Below are 16,763 nucleotides of genomic sequence, written 5' to 3'. Positions count from 1 at the left end.
GGGCCTTAGTGGGATATAATGCCATAGAACCCACCCTCCAAAGCAGCCATTTTCTCCAGGCCGCTGATCTCTGTAGATTAGAGTTCAGTTGCAATTCCAGAAGATCTCCAAGCCCTGTCTGGAGGTTGGCAACTCTAACAAGCCATAGGCTAAGAGCCAGGGCCCCAGAGCCATCTGGCTCTTGCCCTACAGCCTGTGCCCAAGGGCTTGTGCCTCTGGGCACGTCTAGTCTTTATACCTGCAGTCAGGAAACAGGATGAGCTAGCAGAAAGACGGCTTTAGATGGTGCAGCTGGTAGCTGCAGCCCTCCTGATATTCCTTCCCTGCTCACAGAGTCTTTGGCCAGTATTTTATAAAGAAGCAGAAAAGGATAACTTAGGTTGATTAATGTCTTAGTTAAAATGAAATCATCAAAGTTGCATGAGTCAAAAGTCCTTGGATTAAGCCATTTTCAAAAAGTCCAAAATGATGTTGACCACGTAGACTGTAGTTTCCCTACAGGCCCTGGAACAGCCCACCTCTGACCTAAGCAGCCAACAGGCAAAATCCAGCACAAAAGAACTATAGGTTTTCCCATCCTTCCTCCTTTTTAAATACCAAAACTTTGTAACTGGATCAAATTGGCACACCTTCAGAGCCCTAGGCCAGTTCAAGAAAGTCATATATAATGTTACGTTTGGGAATAAGTAACCTCAGACATCCCGGTAACTCCACTAAGGATCCCAGGAGGGACTATCAACATATAGAACTCACTGGTGATAGAAAAGATGATAGAAGAGATAGAGCCTGGTGATAGAAGATGTGTCAAGTCAATCAGTGTGCCAGAGCAGACATGACTGAACAAAGGAAAGGCAGTTTTGGTGCCTATTTTAATGGGACTGTTTTGTATGTTTTGCTTTCTCCCAAAAAGGAGCTTTGCCCTTTCAAAATGGAAGCCAGCTATCAAGCAAATACAGAACCATTACTCTATGTTTAACCTTTTTTTAGCTAAAAGAAAACATTTTTGTAAATAGGTCAAAAGTATTCACTGAAGGTGACAAGGCAGGAAACTATTTATAAGCCTGTAATTCTCTGGGCAGGATCTGTGTCCATACCTAATATTCTATGAGCCCCTAAGTAAAAATAAAGATAGTAATTTGGCTTTGTTTTTGTGTGTTGAATAAGATGTTCTTGGATAAGGAAAATAGCAGCAACTTGCATAAGAGGTGTGAAAATGGAAGAGCTCTAAAGCACATGTTTATCTCTGAGGCAACGTATCTACTGCCTGTTTACTATACTTTTTCTCCCCTCTGCCTCCAGCTTTTTTTGGAAAGTACCTAAATGAATATAATGGTTCCTATGTGCCTCCTGGCTGGAAAGAATGGGTTGGATTACTTAAAAATTCTCGTTTTTACAACTACACACTATGTAGAAATGGAGTAAAAGAAAAGCATGGATTTGACTACTCTAGGGTAAGTTCTGTTGATTTATTTTAATTTCTCCCCCTTGGCCACAACTGTAAGAACACTGCAGATACTTTATGGCATTGGTCTAATTAAAGTATTCGTTTCATATTGGAAAGCCACTGCTGGTAATATAAACTGCAATCCATAAATGTGCTCCCTTAGACTGTACATTATCGTTTTACTTCTGGAGGGATATATAATTTAAAATTTACTTAGTGACAGCAGGCAGTTCCTGAGATGGTAAATGTTCTAGTATGTCCTACCAGCTGGGAAATGGATTTAATTGTAGCTTGACTCATATTCTGTTAAATTGGGCTCTCTGCTTTAATTAACACAGAGAGATATACTCTGATCTGATGCTTGCATGTAATTAATTCTCTAATTCACAATCACTGTTTGTGTTGTTACGGTATGCTGATTTTTGTCCTGGGCTACATTCAGATATCCTGATAAAACTGGTTCATAAACCTGTCATTTGATCAAACCCAGGTTAGGCTGAATGCAGTCAGTGGCTTGGATCCATCAGAGCCTTTCTACAGACAGAAAGATTTCTGCCCACGGAGTGTGTGACTTGCCTCCCTTTTCTCCTGCAGGCCAAAGTACCCCCCCCCCAAAAAAGCCAGGTGGCTTGGGGCAAGAAAGTCATGCTCTGTGGGTAGAAAGGCTATCCATGGAAACACAATGGTGGATCCAAACCATCATTTCAAATTAGGATTTATACCTGGCTTGTTAACCATAGTTTATACCAATTGTGGGTGCTGTAATGTTTGCATTCATAAACCACAGGGACATCTGTATAGGGCGACTGTTCTCCTTGCTGGAAGATAGGAGAGAGGCAAGAAGCAGACAAGCAAGGATTTCAGCACAAACCTGGATTTGTTACCTAAATTTGATATGCTAATGAGAGTTTGTTGCATTGAAATACAGTTTTTAAAAGTGACCATTTAATATTATGTCTAAAAGCAGCCACAATCTCACATAAGCAAGTTTAGTTAGACTTTTGCAAAATATAAATGTTATTGTCGAAGGCTTTCACGGCCGGAGAACGATGGTTGTTGTGGGTTTTCCGGGCTGTATTGCCGTGGTCTTGGCATTGTAGTTCCTGACGTTTTGCCAGCAGCTGTGGCTGGCATCTTCAGAGGTGTAGCACCAAAAGACAGAGATCTCTCAGTGTCACAGAGAGATCTCTCACTGTGACACTGAGAGATCTCTGTCTTTTGGTCCTGCACCTCTGAAGATGCCAGCCACAGCTGCTGGCGAAACGTCAGGAACTACAATGCCAAGACCACTGCAATACAGCCCGGAAAACCCACAACAACCATCGAAAACAGGAAAGTTCCCGTTTTGCTCCAGAAGGGGTATAGAAAGGGGTTCGTTGGGGGACACATTTCAAATTCCTTGCAAAGGTTGTCTTTTTTATGCGTTTCCACCGATTCCTCTCATACCACGCATGATCAACAAAATCCAGATGGACAGTTCCTGGGTCATAGTAGTAACCCCCTATTGGCCAAGACAGCCATGGTTTCACTGCCTGATGCAGCTGTCCAAGGGAGTTCTGCACCGTCTACCTACACATCCAGACTTGCTGCATTACTGGGGGGCTCTACATCATGATTTACATAGACGGAAATTAACTGCATGGTTGATTCAGCAGTAAGTAGATTCTCGGATAGGGTATCAGAAGTGATTCTGAATGCAAAAAGAGATTCCACCAAAAAGTCTTACAGATATAAATGGGACAGGTTTTCTCAATGGGCTAAATCTAGATCTTTGGACCCATCAGACTGCTCGTTGTCTGAGATAGTAGAGCTCCTGCTTCATCTGAAACAAGGTCTCTCGAACTCCTCAGTGAAGGTGTATCTGGCAGCTATCTCTGCTTTCCACCCTCCAATAGATAGAAAAATGATATTCTCACACCACTCTTCTAAACTATTTCTGAAGGGTTTAAAAAATCTTTTCCCTCCTGTACCTAAGATTGTTCCTCAGTGGTCGTTACACTTCATTTTGTCTCGTTTGATGACCAAACCTTTTGAACCGTTGGCAACATGTCACCCCAGGTTTCTCACCTGGAAGGTGACTTCTTATAGCCATTACATCCTTGAGGAGGGTGCGGGAAATTGCTGCCTTACGGTCAGATTCTCCTTTCCTTAATGTTCACTCCGGGAAAGTGGTTCTCAGAACAGGACCCAACTTTAGACTCAAGGTGATATCAGATTTTCATACATCACAGGACATAATACTCCCAATCTTTTTTCCATCCCCCACATTGGCAGCAGAGCAGTTACTCCATACCTTAGATGTGCGTAGGGCCATTCTATTTTATCTGAAATGTACAGAATCCTTCAGGGTGCATAAACATTATGCTGGCCCTAACAGAGGCAAGAGAGGCAACCCACAGACTATATCTAGGTGGGTGGTGAGGACTATTCAGCTTTGTTATGCCACAGCCAACTTACCATGTCCTTTGGAAATTCGGACGCATTCTATGAGGTCTCAGGCATCCTCCACATCGCTGATGGGTGGTGTTCTTTGGCTGACATCTGTAAAGCAGCGACCTGGTCGTCCACTGAAACTTTTGCAAAATAATACGCGCTTGATGTATGGGGACGAAAGGAAGCAGCTGTTGGACAAGCAGTGCTCCAGTCTCTGTTCAGGTGAAGAGCATGCCCACCTCCTGGTAAGAGGCTTGTTAATCTCCCATGTGGGACTGCACTGGAAGACAGACAATGAAAACAGAGTTGCACTTACCTATAACTGCTGTTCATTGATGTTTTCTGTGCAGGCGCACACACCCTCCACCCTGTCCCACTAATGCTCTTGTTTAAAGGGGTCGGTGGTTCAGGTGGAACTGAGGGTGAGGGGATGTCGTCTCCCAGAGTAATTCAGTTTCGGTGGGAAAAAACATGCAGGCGCTCTGGGAAGACAGGCGCCCCCTAGTGGATTTAAAGCTGTAAAACCTCACTGTTTGGCAGGCCTGCGCATGCGCAGTCCCATATGTGCCTGCACAGAAGATGTCAATGGACAACAGTTACAGGTAAGTTCAACTCTGTTTCATCCTCCATCAGCCACTCCTGGTGAGGTAATGTTCTGTTATCAAGTATTCTTCCTGCATATTGAAGGGGTACGAGCCCAAATGCATAGTTGTGTGTGTGTGTGTTTCCAGAATGTGTGCATCAGCCCTTAGTCATATGTTCTTTAAATCTTACCTTCCTACCTAGTTAAATTGCTATCCATAGTAATAAGACTTATCAGTGTTAGTATTATAATTGAAGTGGTTGGATAGGGCCTGAAGGTAGAACCATCTTTTCCTAAAATATATTTAAATTAACATGGGGAGGGCTGTGGCTCAGCGTTAGAGCATCTGTTTTGCATACTGGAGTGAAGTGAAGACCTCTGCCTGAGCCCATGGGCAGCCACTGCCAGTCTGATTAGACAATAATGGCTGTGTCGGACCAATGGTCCTTTGATTTTTTGTTTTTTTTTACCCATTTGTGCCTTTCGGTTTCAAAACTCAGCTTCTCCGATGGCACAAGAACTAGCAATCCATTAGTGTTATTTTGAATAATTTACAACTTTTGTTGTAATCTCAGTTGTTTGACTGCCAAATGATGTGCAATAAAAATGTAATATAAAATTCATATTCATATTTTCTGGCAATCTCTGTTAAGCAAGAAGAATTCCAGTTTTTAAAGCAATATCCTGAACAAACTCTACAAAATCTTTAAGTATTAATTTCCCTCCAAAGCTTGTTTCTCTGGCTGTTTGCAAATAACCAATTTTCAGAGGTACTGCTGAGTGCTTGGCCACTGGATCTACTATCGGCTTTTCCACTTGCAAACTGTCTGTTTGATATCATAGCAAATGGAAGTGATTTCAGCCATCCTAGATTACTTTTGTACAAATCATACCTCATCTAGCTAAAAAGTCTGAAAAGGAGAAGGAAGAAGGATGGCTAATCCCATCCTTTAGCGATAACTCCTTTAGAGTTATCTAAAATTGATAGCCTGATTTGAAAAAAGATATGGTGAGCCACCATAACTGCTTGTGAGTTCCAGAGGCACCTGCAGAGCTGGATGTATGCACTAGCTAGTTTTTCATACAGCGCCCCCCCACACACACACACACACCTTTCCTACATATAGAAAATTAATACATCAAGGACTAGATTAGACTAGAACCCTAATCCTGCTCTCCCTCTAAATAGAAAACTGAAGGAGCGTTCAGTCTCAGTGATGGGCAATGTCCCAGGGATTTGCCCCGTTGCCTGCCAATCCACCAGTGATTGGTGGGAAGTGGCAAACCCCTTGCAGGTTGCTTGCGACCAGAAGGCACTCCAGGAACATGTACAGTGTGCACACTCCAGGGTGTGTGACAACAGTTCGTGAAGTGACATCGTTGCGCCTGCTGTGGGCATGTTCTCACTCCTTGCTGGAGCCAATTTTGGCCTCAAACGGGCCAGAAGTTGCCCTGTGCAAAGCACTTCTGGGAAGTGACGTCATCGTGCACATGCTGGGAACATGCAGGTGAAAATGGACACAGAGACAGCACGAGGTAAGTGCTCGGTCTCCCCTCTTGCCGGTAGGGTAAGGGGACCTGGCAACCCTAATCTGAGGTAGTACAGTGTTACCACCTCAGTGAGGATGAGGCCTGAAAGTAGGGGTGCCAGGTCTCCCCAAATTAGCATGGCATCCTGCTGGCAGCCCTACTCCCCTGCTGCCTGTAAGGATCTGCCAAGAATCTTCCCAAAAGACTCACCTGGTTTAGAAAAGCTTTATTGGAAAGTTCTGGTATCGTGGTCTGTGCAGAATGGGGAGGGAGAATGAGGGAAGTCATTGGTCCTGATGACATGACTTCCAGAACAAGCCAGAAGTGATGTCACCACATCACCTGTGAGGGCCTCCCCTAATGGAAGATTTCTCCTGCCATTTGCCAGACTTGGGTTGGCAACCCTACCTGAAAGTAGACATGAGGTAATATGTAGTTTTCTTTTTCAGTATTGTCTAACCACTTTAATTCTATATTGTTTTGTGTACAGACTACACACACGTTGGTTAAGAATAGTACATAAGAGGTTCTTGAATAATCCGTTTTTGTTGAATGTTGAGGTTCCAGTTTCCATGCAGTCGTTTTGGATCTGGTTTGAAACCTTGCTGTGTCCATCCCAAATGATCTGATACGTGAAACAAAATGGGAGACTGCTTTGGAATAGGCAAGAGTGAATTTCTTCCATTCTGTTTCATGAGTGTTCTGGTGTTTTAATCTGATGGTGATGGCAGAGAGTGCTGTCAAGTCATAGCCAATTTATGGCAACCCATGCTGGAGGCATGAAACTAATAGAAGTGGTTTACCATTGCCTTCCTCTGCGTAGCAACCTTTGGCGGTCTTCCATCCAATTACTAACCAGGGCCAGCCTTAGATAGTTTCCAAGATCTGACGAGATCAGGCTTGCCTTGGCTATCCAGGTCAGGGCTTGATCTGTACAGTGTTCCACTTTTTCTTAATTATCGTGCTCTACTTTTCCTTAATTCCAGATTAGAAAAGGAAATTTCTAAAGTGCTTTCAGTTAATTTGCATCTACCTCCCCCCTTGTACATTACCAGCATGAATGCATCCATTGATAAAACATTGCCCCCCCAAAAGCAACATTGATCTAACTGTACACCATTCCATCAAGGGTTGGGGTTTTTTTGTATGTTGGTGGTTGTTTGTTGTAGTTTGCTGATGTGTGCATGCACCCTTTTGCATTGCTAAAATACTATATGAAAGAATCTTAACACAATGGTACAATTACATTGCCCTGATCTGGATGACCCAGGCTAGCCTAATCTCATCAGATCTCAGAACCTAAGTAAGGTCAGTCCAAGTTAGTACTCACATGGAAACCACCAAGGAAGTCCAGGGTTGCTACTAAGATACAGGCAATGGCAAACCACCTCTGAATATCTCTTGCCTTGAAAAACCCCATGGACATTCCTTGTCTTGAAAATCCTATGGGCTTGCCATAAGTCAGCTGCAACTTGACAGCACTTTACACCCATACAAACAAAATTATATTAGGATTGTATTTTTATTTGCTTGTTTCATCTCAGGTCATGTACACATTAGTAATGTAGAAATGGCAAAAAATATGAATTGTAAACTGGCAAATTGCATACAAAAGCTGACAAAATAGAATGATGGAGGATTACTGATGGATTGGTTCCATTTTGGAAACAAGATCTGCTAATCCAGAAGTCCAAAACTGTGGGAGAAAATTAGAAAAGGAGAATTTTGGAAGCATCCCTAAATCAGAGAATAGGAAATAGATAGCAAAGAAAAGCCTTCAGGCGTGAATATGAGGTGGTGATTTCATACCCATGGTAACATCACGCCAGTGCCTTGACTTTAAAGCAGAGTCACAGAAACCAAATCTGGATGCACTTTGATGTCAGAATTAACCTTTCAGGTGTGTAGGAAATAACTTATCTCTGAATTATTTCCTGGTTGGACTTGAGGAAATTTACCCATATGCACCATAAAACTTTTAAATGTCAGTTTTCTCAGCTAAGTGTGAAAGGAAAGGAGGAGAGAGGGACTTTTAATTAATATTTCTAATTGTTTGGGCTACTAATTAAGAAAAAAATGTTTGGTCTTTTATTTTAGTTTTTTTATGTTTAAAATTATGAGACACCTCATAAACCAGTTTAGGTTGAGACTGTGTTATAGAAATACTTCAAATAAATAAATCATAAAAATGTGCTCTTTGTATGACATTGTCAGCTGAAGTGAAGCTCATGCTTTTTAAATTCAGTGCAAAACATACAGTGAGATGTGACCACTAGTGATATAGGGGTGAGCTTCTCAGCCTCAAAACCTGACTTGCGCATATTAATCTGCCCGTGAATCCTGTTGATTTATTTGTCCACACAAAGTATTGCTGTCTAGTCCAAGCAAGACAAAAGTGTTATGGTTTTGCTTGGATAACTTACATTTGAAAATAAGTATCTCTAATCTATGTTCATCTTGTGTGCACTGAAATAGTTGTGAAAGTAGTAGAAACCGCTGAAAATTATATTAACGTCTAAACCAAGGACTAATTATGCTTTTCTGAACATAGAAAGACTTTATTTTCCCCATGTGGAAAAAACTACCTCAGCAGATATTGAAGGCCATGTCATGACATTATTAAAGCCCCCAAAATGTGTATTTTTCAAGAATGTTTTCACAGTTAATAGAAAGCCTGTGATACACCTTCATCTCTAGGGTGTTGTGTGTCGTCATAACGAGGTCAGGCCATTAGTCATGCTAACAGGTTTATATTGGCAGTAATCTTCAAAACAATCTTCCAGGGGAACATATTTTTCTAAATTCAATAGAGTCTTTATGAACATTTGGTGAAAGGCTTAGCAATAAATTGCCTTATAATTTAATATTGCAGCTTTAAAAATCCTGGCAAAGATGGCAGACAGTTCCACAGATCGTGCTTCTGTTCCAAGTTCCACTGAGTCTTCTGAGCAACTGTTTTTATGGGACAGTAGTGTTGCCAGGTTGCAACTCAGGGATTTGCATTGTAGCTTTAAAAAATAATAATTAAGAAGTTGATGTCACCACTACAGTCCCCCCTCCATTTCTTCCCCATTCTAGTCACAGGGTGTCCACCCACCTCACAGGGTGTTTTTGTTGTGGGGATAATAATGGCATAGTTTGTAAACCACTCTGAGTGGGTGTTAAGTCATCCTGAAGGGTGGTATATAAATCAAATGTTACTATTATTATCTCTCTCGTTCTCCCACCTACCCCATAGCAGTCAGAAGAGTAGAACCAATAAAGAAGTCCAGTGAAAGAACAGGTGAAAGAAGGAGTTGTTCTTGCACCGCCCACTTAAATCAGTAGACACAGCAAGTTGTAAATTGCAACTTGGCACTCCTATGGGACACCACAAAAATTACATTACAAATAGAGATGGGCACGAACCAGGAAAAAAAAGAACCATGCGGTTTGTGGTTTGTCACGTTTCACAAACCACGAACTTTCACAAACCTGCCCCGTTTCACGAACCGGTTCATTTTGGTTCGTGAAAATGTCACTTCTGGGCCAGCAAATCACCTGGGTCAGCAGAAGGTCACTTCTGGATCAGCAAAAGGTCACTTCTGGGTCAGCTTAAGGTCTGCAGAAAGCTCAACCCCTGTTGCCTAGGAAACTGATTGATTGGCACCAGGGTGTCTGCAGTGATGAACCAAAAAACGAACCAAACAAACCACCCTAAAATTTGTGGCGGTTCATCAGAAATGGGCTCTGACAAACTGCTGGTTCACAAACCACGAACCGCCCTGGTTTGTGATGAACTTTGGTTTGTATTTTAGTTCATGCCCATCTCTAATTACAAACACGTCCTGTTCATGTACACACTTTAAAAAGTAAAACCAGACTGGGATTGTAGATGGCTCTTGTTGATGTACCATTCAGCTTCCTCTTTCTGCTCTTCACTCTTCAGGATTACCTGACGGACTTGATCACCAACGACAGTATTAGTTTCTTCCGTATCTCAAAGAAGATGTATCCTCACAGGCCAGTGTTGATGGTCCTCAGCCATGCAGCCCCTCACGGCCCTGAAGATTCAGCCCCACAATACTCTCATCTCTTCCCCAATGCTTCTCAACACATGTAAGGAATCAAAAACCCCAAGCCAGTTCTTTGCCTCTTCAGGTGCAGACATTTACTCAGAAAATAATTTCTGAATAATGTTCTTACTTGGCATTCATGTATCAAAAGCAGGTAAAACAGAATAGTCTGGTATTATTACAATTTTTTACCAGCCCCAGATTTCACTGTTTGAATAACAAGTTGCAATTAAGCAAATTTATCCCAGTTTTGGAGGGGGGGGGATTTGTTGAGGGCTGGAAGTAAAAAGTAGTGGAAAAGGAATAATGGATCTCAGATAAATAGATGTGACTGGTTCAGGATTTAGATATGAGAACAGATTGAGGGAACTAACACAGTTCAAATTCCCACAGAGGCCATATCTGATGTCTTTTCCAGTTCTAGATCTAGACCCTGCTTTCATGCATTTAAGCTTACCTAGTCAGTTTTTCAAATTCCAGTAATTCATGTGCAATTACTGCCAACTTTGGCTCTGTATCAGTGACTTAGGTGAGGCAAAGGTTACGTTGCTACCAACAAAATTTGTCTTCCCCTCTCACTTGGTAAAGTGGAAGGAAGCGGATTGTATAGCCTAACATCTCATTTTGTGTCCTTGCTTCTACTAAACCCCATTGGCTGCTATTGAGGGCAGGTGGGGAAACTTGGACCATAGTGATATGACATCTCATGTTTTGTTTCCTTGGGTGTTATCAGAAACTGCCATTACACACCCCAAAGCATTCATTTAAAGATTTGGAAGGGCATATATGTTTTGAAAACAGTTAGAAAAGTGTAGTTAAATTGCATTGAAGGATAATTTGTGAGCAGTCAGTAACTTAAAAGACTGCGCCCAGAATATGCAAACGGGTCCATTTCACATCTAAATATTAAGCTAATTTTTTCCCACATGCTGTTCACAGAAACTGTGTATTTAACTTTGTTTTTTTGACCAGACCTGAAGCATGATCATTGGGAACAGTTTCTAAGAGCTACTATAGTTGTATCAGCAAACATTTTACTGTCTCTTTTTTTCCAAGGTCAATGAGGATTTGTAGCACAAACCAGGATCTCACTTTCCCTCCCTCTTCTGAATGAATTTGAAGTGGTTATTTTTGTTCAGCTTCCATAAATGTTGTACTTTGTGTATTTGGCCGTAAGACTGACAAATATGTTAAGTATAAGAGGGTTACATTTGTAGTAATCAAAGACGATCGTGGACTTCGAATGGATTAAGCAGCAGGAGATTTCAGCTGAGCCAAGAAATCACAAAGCATACTGGAAAAGGAATTTGCCAAGCATATTATGCATTCAGGGCATTACATAGCAACAGTTTCCATAACCATCAGCATGTTCAAAGCAGCAATGTCATTATCCAGCCACAATAATGTTCTGAAATCAGAGAGAACATTAACAATGTAAAGAAAATAATAAGCAATTTTTTCCTTCCCAAACGGAGAATCCTCTCAGACTGCTTTTAGAATTTTTTCATTTCTAAGAAGCTATCAACATAACGTACTAGCTCAGTTCAGAAATCACACAAAACCATGGTTTTGTTAAACTATGGTTAGCGTGTTTCACTTTTTTAACGTTAATGTTTATTTCAGAAGCAAATAAATTCATCAAATCAGACAGAACGTTGGACAATGCCAGTCGAGCTCTCTTTTGTACCTACAACTTCTTAATTTCTAAACAATGCAAAGCTCTGGAAAATTAGGGAAAGCTTGAAGTGCAACAGGCAGAAGACATTACTTTCTTGAGCAGTTATGGACAGACTTCCAGTATTTTTGCCTGCCTTAGCCTGTGAACTGCAAGGATGTCACATATCCATATACTCTTTGGTGCCTGCAGTGCAAAGCTAAACAGAGGCCGCTTCCACACGGCTGCTCGTAACAACCTGGAAGATTGCGCAAAAAATGCGGAAGATCGCGTTTTCTCGCGGAATCTCGTGGGAGAAAACTCAATCTTCTGCGTTTTTTGCGCGATCTTCTGGGTTGTTACGAGCAGCGGGGAGCCGTGTGGAAACGGCCATGGTTACACGTTTCTAAGCCCATTCATTGCACTGTAAGTCTGAGGAAACTCGCTAGCATAGGTTCCAAAGAGCCCACACACAATCCAGTGGGGCTAGAGTCCCAGGCTTTCTTATTTGCTATTTTAGGTTAACCATCTTTCCTCTTTCTTGTCAACATAATTGAGTGGGGTGGAAGTTTGCTAGTGTCTCTAACCGTAAAAGCAGAAGGAAAGGTGAACAGCACTGTCCATCCTAAAGTGAAGCTATAGGAGTAGAAATTTGTTTTAGTTTAGGTGGGTAGCCATGTCAGTCTGCAATAGAGCAGAAGAATTTGAGGATTTGGCTGGGATATAAATGCTCTGGGATCTCCATTCCTACTCACGTCTAAAGAAGGGAGCTCCGACTCTCAAAAACTTACACCCTGAAAATCTTGTTGGTCTGATAAGGTGCAACTAGACTCAAATCCCTCTGAACTTTTGAAACACTAGTTCAGCCAGCTGACAGATTAAAGTGGTAATAAAATTTTTAATACTCATATTCCTGGCTAAATGCTTCAGTAGTCAGGTTTAAATTTGCCACAGTTATTAAATAGTAAAGCCTTTCCACCGAGTTGGATAGTTATTCCTAAAGAGCCATTACAGCCTGTGCAGAATGAAATTGGAACAGCCGTGTCATTCTTCTGCTTCCTACTTAGGATGTTAGCTTCCTGATGCTAATGTCCCACTATGGAAATATGCCCCCATTTAGTCTGAATGATACGTCGTATTTGCAATAGGTTTTAGTTTGAGCAGAGCAATTTCCACATTCCTGGCTTTCAGATAAATCATGGAAGTGTAATATGTTGCCCCACCAGTGAAGTAAAGTTTACCATGGAAAATTAGACCTATTACAAAGAGTTTATTTCCACCAGGGACAGTTGCCTAGCCTACTTCTCTAGCCCCTCCTCACACATTTAGCATTTATGCAGGTAGATTGTGTTTGTTATAGATCGTATGCATATGGTGTCATTTGCCTTTTTCACATGTTTAAAGCATGCATAATGTATATGTACAGGAGTGATACCACGGTGGCAATTTCTTGTCCTGACCTACAAATGTTCGTTGTAAGCCTGAATGTGTTTTTATCAGGCTTCCCATTTATATGAGGAGAAATCTTTGTATATACTGTTCTGGTTTCATAAAGTTGGATCAGACTGTACAATGAATGTACATGGACTAGCCTGCTGTCACAATACCACCCTCCTCTCTGTACATGTTCATTTTACAGACTTTGAGTGGATGAAAAACGGTATTTTCATACCTATATGCACCTTCATCACTATTTGCAATCTGAAACCTGGATTTTTCAGTGTACAAAATCGGAGTGAATGTACATTCAGAGAGTCACACAAACAACTGTTATGTGCATATGATATGCACATGTTCCCCAAACATCCATGATAGAAATATATAAGGAGCCAGAGTTCTTAACCTAATTCACATATTAAGTTGTGCTAATTAACAATGTTTGTATTATCTTGGATGCCAGTCCACAGTAATGGGACACATTACACTTCTGTTATTTAACCATAGATGCAAAAAAAACAAAACTAAACCCTGTACCCAGCCACTTAAAAAGTCATCACATGTACTTGAAATAAAGAATGACTGACAACATAGTAGCTGGGATCTTACGACCATTTTCCACATGTGCTTTGCTCCGGCTGCAGCGCATCTCACCTCTTCTGCTGCTAGTACTTCTGTTTGTGCAAGATCGACACTTGCACCAAAGGAGAAGAGAACCGTGCTGTGGTCAGAGCAAAACGTGTGTGGAACGCAGTCACAGGATCCAAGCCATGGAATTTGAGTGTCTGGCTTCTAAACCTTTGGAACTTGTTGCCATTGTGTTGGTATGATTACCTCAGAAACCACAAGGGCTAGAAACTCTTGGGTTGGATCCAGAAATCTGTCTGGAAGGCACTGTTGTGGATTTTCCATACATTTCTCTCTCCACCAGCAGATCTGTCTGATCCAGAGAAAGTTAATTCTTGGAGTTGTGGGACCTGTGTGGACTAACAGCCAAACAAGTCAGAGGTCTGCAGTGTGGAAGATAATGTTGCCTTTCCTGCCTCTTCTACCAGAAGAGGGAGTGATTCTGTCACAACCCCTCCCCTCCCCCATCTCCATGGCTGTTTGTTCAAGTGGAATCCTGGAAAGCAGCTTTCTTGAAGTCAAAAAGGACTGCTGAGGGGAGGGAAACACAGAAAAGATCCTCAGTCCTTCTGCTCACGGATAATTGGTTCCAACCCATAATGGGGAAGAATCCAGTAGCACCTTTAAGACTAACCAACTTTACTGTAGCATAAGCGTTCGAGAATCACAGTTCTCTTCCCATAATGCACACTTTTTAAAAAGTTTATTTAAAACATTTAAAATAATATAAGACTAATTCAATAAAACACATACAAGTGCAGAACACCAACAGGGAAAGAAGGCCAATAACAGTTATTTGGATTATGCCAAATAAAGACTTCACCTGCTGGCAGATGCCTCCGGGCATCTGTTCATAGTTTCCAAAAGTTGTGGGAGTCTAACAACTAATACACAAGAACAACTAATATACAATGATAATGGCATATTTTCTGTCCTACTAAAGATAAAGATGCTCAGCCCCATCCCCTTCAAAGCTGCTTTCTCTGCAATCTTCATTATACCAATAGAGCAAATCTGCATATCTTTGATCTATGGGATTCCATTGTTTTCTGCAAATCGTGGCAATGGAAAAAAAATCTATGGATGGCATGAAAGCTAGTTCCTCTCTGGTTTCTGAGATTTCATCAAGCCAGGCTCACACATTTTCAAGTCTGTCTTCATAGCCATGAAGCCTAGAAAACGAGATTCTCAAGGTGCTAAATTCTATATCCAGACCCACATTTTATGTTTGTGTATTGCTTGAGTACCCAGTTTCCTGGAGGTAAAGTGTACATGACTGGGGAAGGCAATGGCAAACCACCCCATAAAAAGTCTGCCAAGAAAACGTTGTGATGCGACATCCCCCCATGGGTCAGTAATGACTCGGTGCTTGTACAGGGGACTACCTTTACCTTTATTGCATGTGTAGAATCTCTGGATCCATCTGTAGTATTGGTAAAATGGGGTGAGTGTAAGTGATATGTATGTTTTATTGACAATTATTCATTACTTCTACTCTCTAGTACGCCCAGTTACAACTATGCTCCAAACCCAGACAAACATTGGATCATGAGGTACACTGGACCCATGAAACCTATTCACATGGAATTCACCAATATGCTGCAGCAGAAACGCCTTCAGACCCTCATGTCTGTGGATGACTCTATGGAGGCGGTAAGATTTCTCATCCCATTCTCCAAGACTTGCTATTGTACTCTATCCAAGACGCAAGTTCAGATGTGCCAAGCTAAACAGGGATTGCATAATCTCAGAATTTTGCTGCTCCAGGCACGTGAGTTGCAGCATCTGCTAGAATTTTTAAAAGATCTTTAAAAAATATCCCCAAATGGAAACTGTGGTGGAACCAATACACACAGACAAAATCATGTTTAAAGAGAAGCTCTGACTTCTACATTTAGACCTTAGAGACTTATTAGCTGTTGCTTGTTATTTTGGTGCTACCTTGATGAGCCCACCAAGAAATAATGATACAGTGGTAGAAGCCTTTTATTAGACCTTAAACCATGCTGATAATCTTAATTTTTATCACCATGGTTCTCATGGTGCACTGTGTGGTTTAGGACAGGGAGATGCTACCAGGAGTTTGGGGTAGGGTGGAGGAGGGGGGCAAGGTTGTTCTCGGTCATTAAGTCTTTCAAAGTACTTGTTTTCCAAGAGATAACAGTGCCGGTGGTTAGGAGTTGTTTTGGAGCTTTCTGTCTAGGAAACCCATCATTCACAAATTTGCACAGATGTAGGTAAAGTAGACCCCAAAGTCTCTTTTTCCTAGGCAGGGTATGGCTGCTCAGCAATCGAGCATATGTTTTGCATGCTAAAGGGTCGATCCTGGCCGTCTCCGTTTGAAAAGAGGGGGATTTTATGAGTTGAAGTCCCTGCCTGAGAATTTCAAGAACAGCTCCCCATTTGGTATAAAGCCACTATGTTTAATATCCATCGATTGACAGTCAGCTTGAAACCAAATCTTGTGGCCTGCAATATTAGGAAGTAAGAACTTCACACCGCACTAGCTGGCTGTGGCTCTGAACTGAGGCAGCGTTCATCCTTTGGTGAAAATTGATGCGCTTGTTTTTAAGCCTGTCAAGCTGTCCATCTTAACATGAAGGTGAAACAATGTATTGCTTCTAATCTCCAGATATTTTTTTAAAAATACGTTGTTTGTGATTTAAGCATTTTAAGAAGGCAAGGTTAAGATTAATAAAGGCCCTGCACCAGCCTGCTAGCGATTATGACGATTGCCATTATTGTTGATTGGTGGTTTGCTCATGAAAGAGATAATCTCTCTCAAGTGCTACTGAATGCACATGGAGAGGTGAGCCATCAGGGTTTTAACTTGCCTAAATAGATGGATTGATTTGTTTTTAACCCCAAGTGAGCTAGCTGGAATTGAAAGTGTAATTACAAGGCATCTCAATGAATTTTAAAAATCGATTCAGCTAGTCAAACTTAACCTCATGCTCTGTCATAAGCACATTCCCGAAATAGTTGTGTCTTGACCTGCTT

General features: G+C 41.5%; 1 protein-coding gene across 1 annotated transcript in view; it reads left to right on the top strand.

The window, feature by feature from the left end:
* SULF2 (sulfatase 2) overlaps nt 1–16,763 on the top strand; it is a 137,599-nt gene that overhangs the window by 59,542 nt on the left and 61,294 nt on the right. Inside the window, exons 4-6 of the mRNA XM_054979690.1 lie at nt 1,300–1,451; nt 9,919–10,088; nt 15,266–15,416. Of these exons, the coding sequence (XP_054835665.1) occupies nt 1,300–1,451; nt 9,919–10,088; nt 15,266–15,416 (473 nt within the window). The remainder of the gene's footprint in view (nt 1–1,299; nt 1,452–9,918; nt 10,089–15,265; nt 15,417–16,763) is intronic.

This window comes from Eublepharis macularius, chromosome 5 (assembly GCF_028583425.1).
Source record: "Eublepharis macularius isolate TG4126 chromosome 5, MPM_Emac_v1.0, whole genome shotgun sequence".
NCBI lineage: Eukaryota > Metazoa > Chordata > Lepidosauria > Squamata > Eublepharidae > Eublepharis > Eublepharis macularius.
This window is presented reverse-complemented; position numbering and strand designations above follow the sequence as displayed.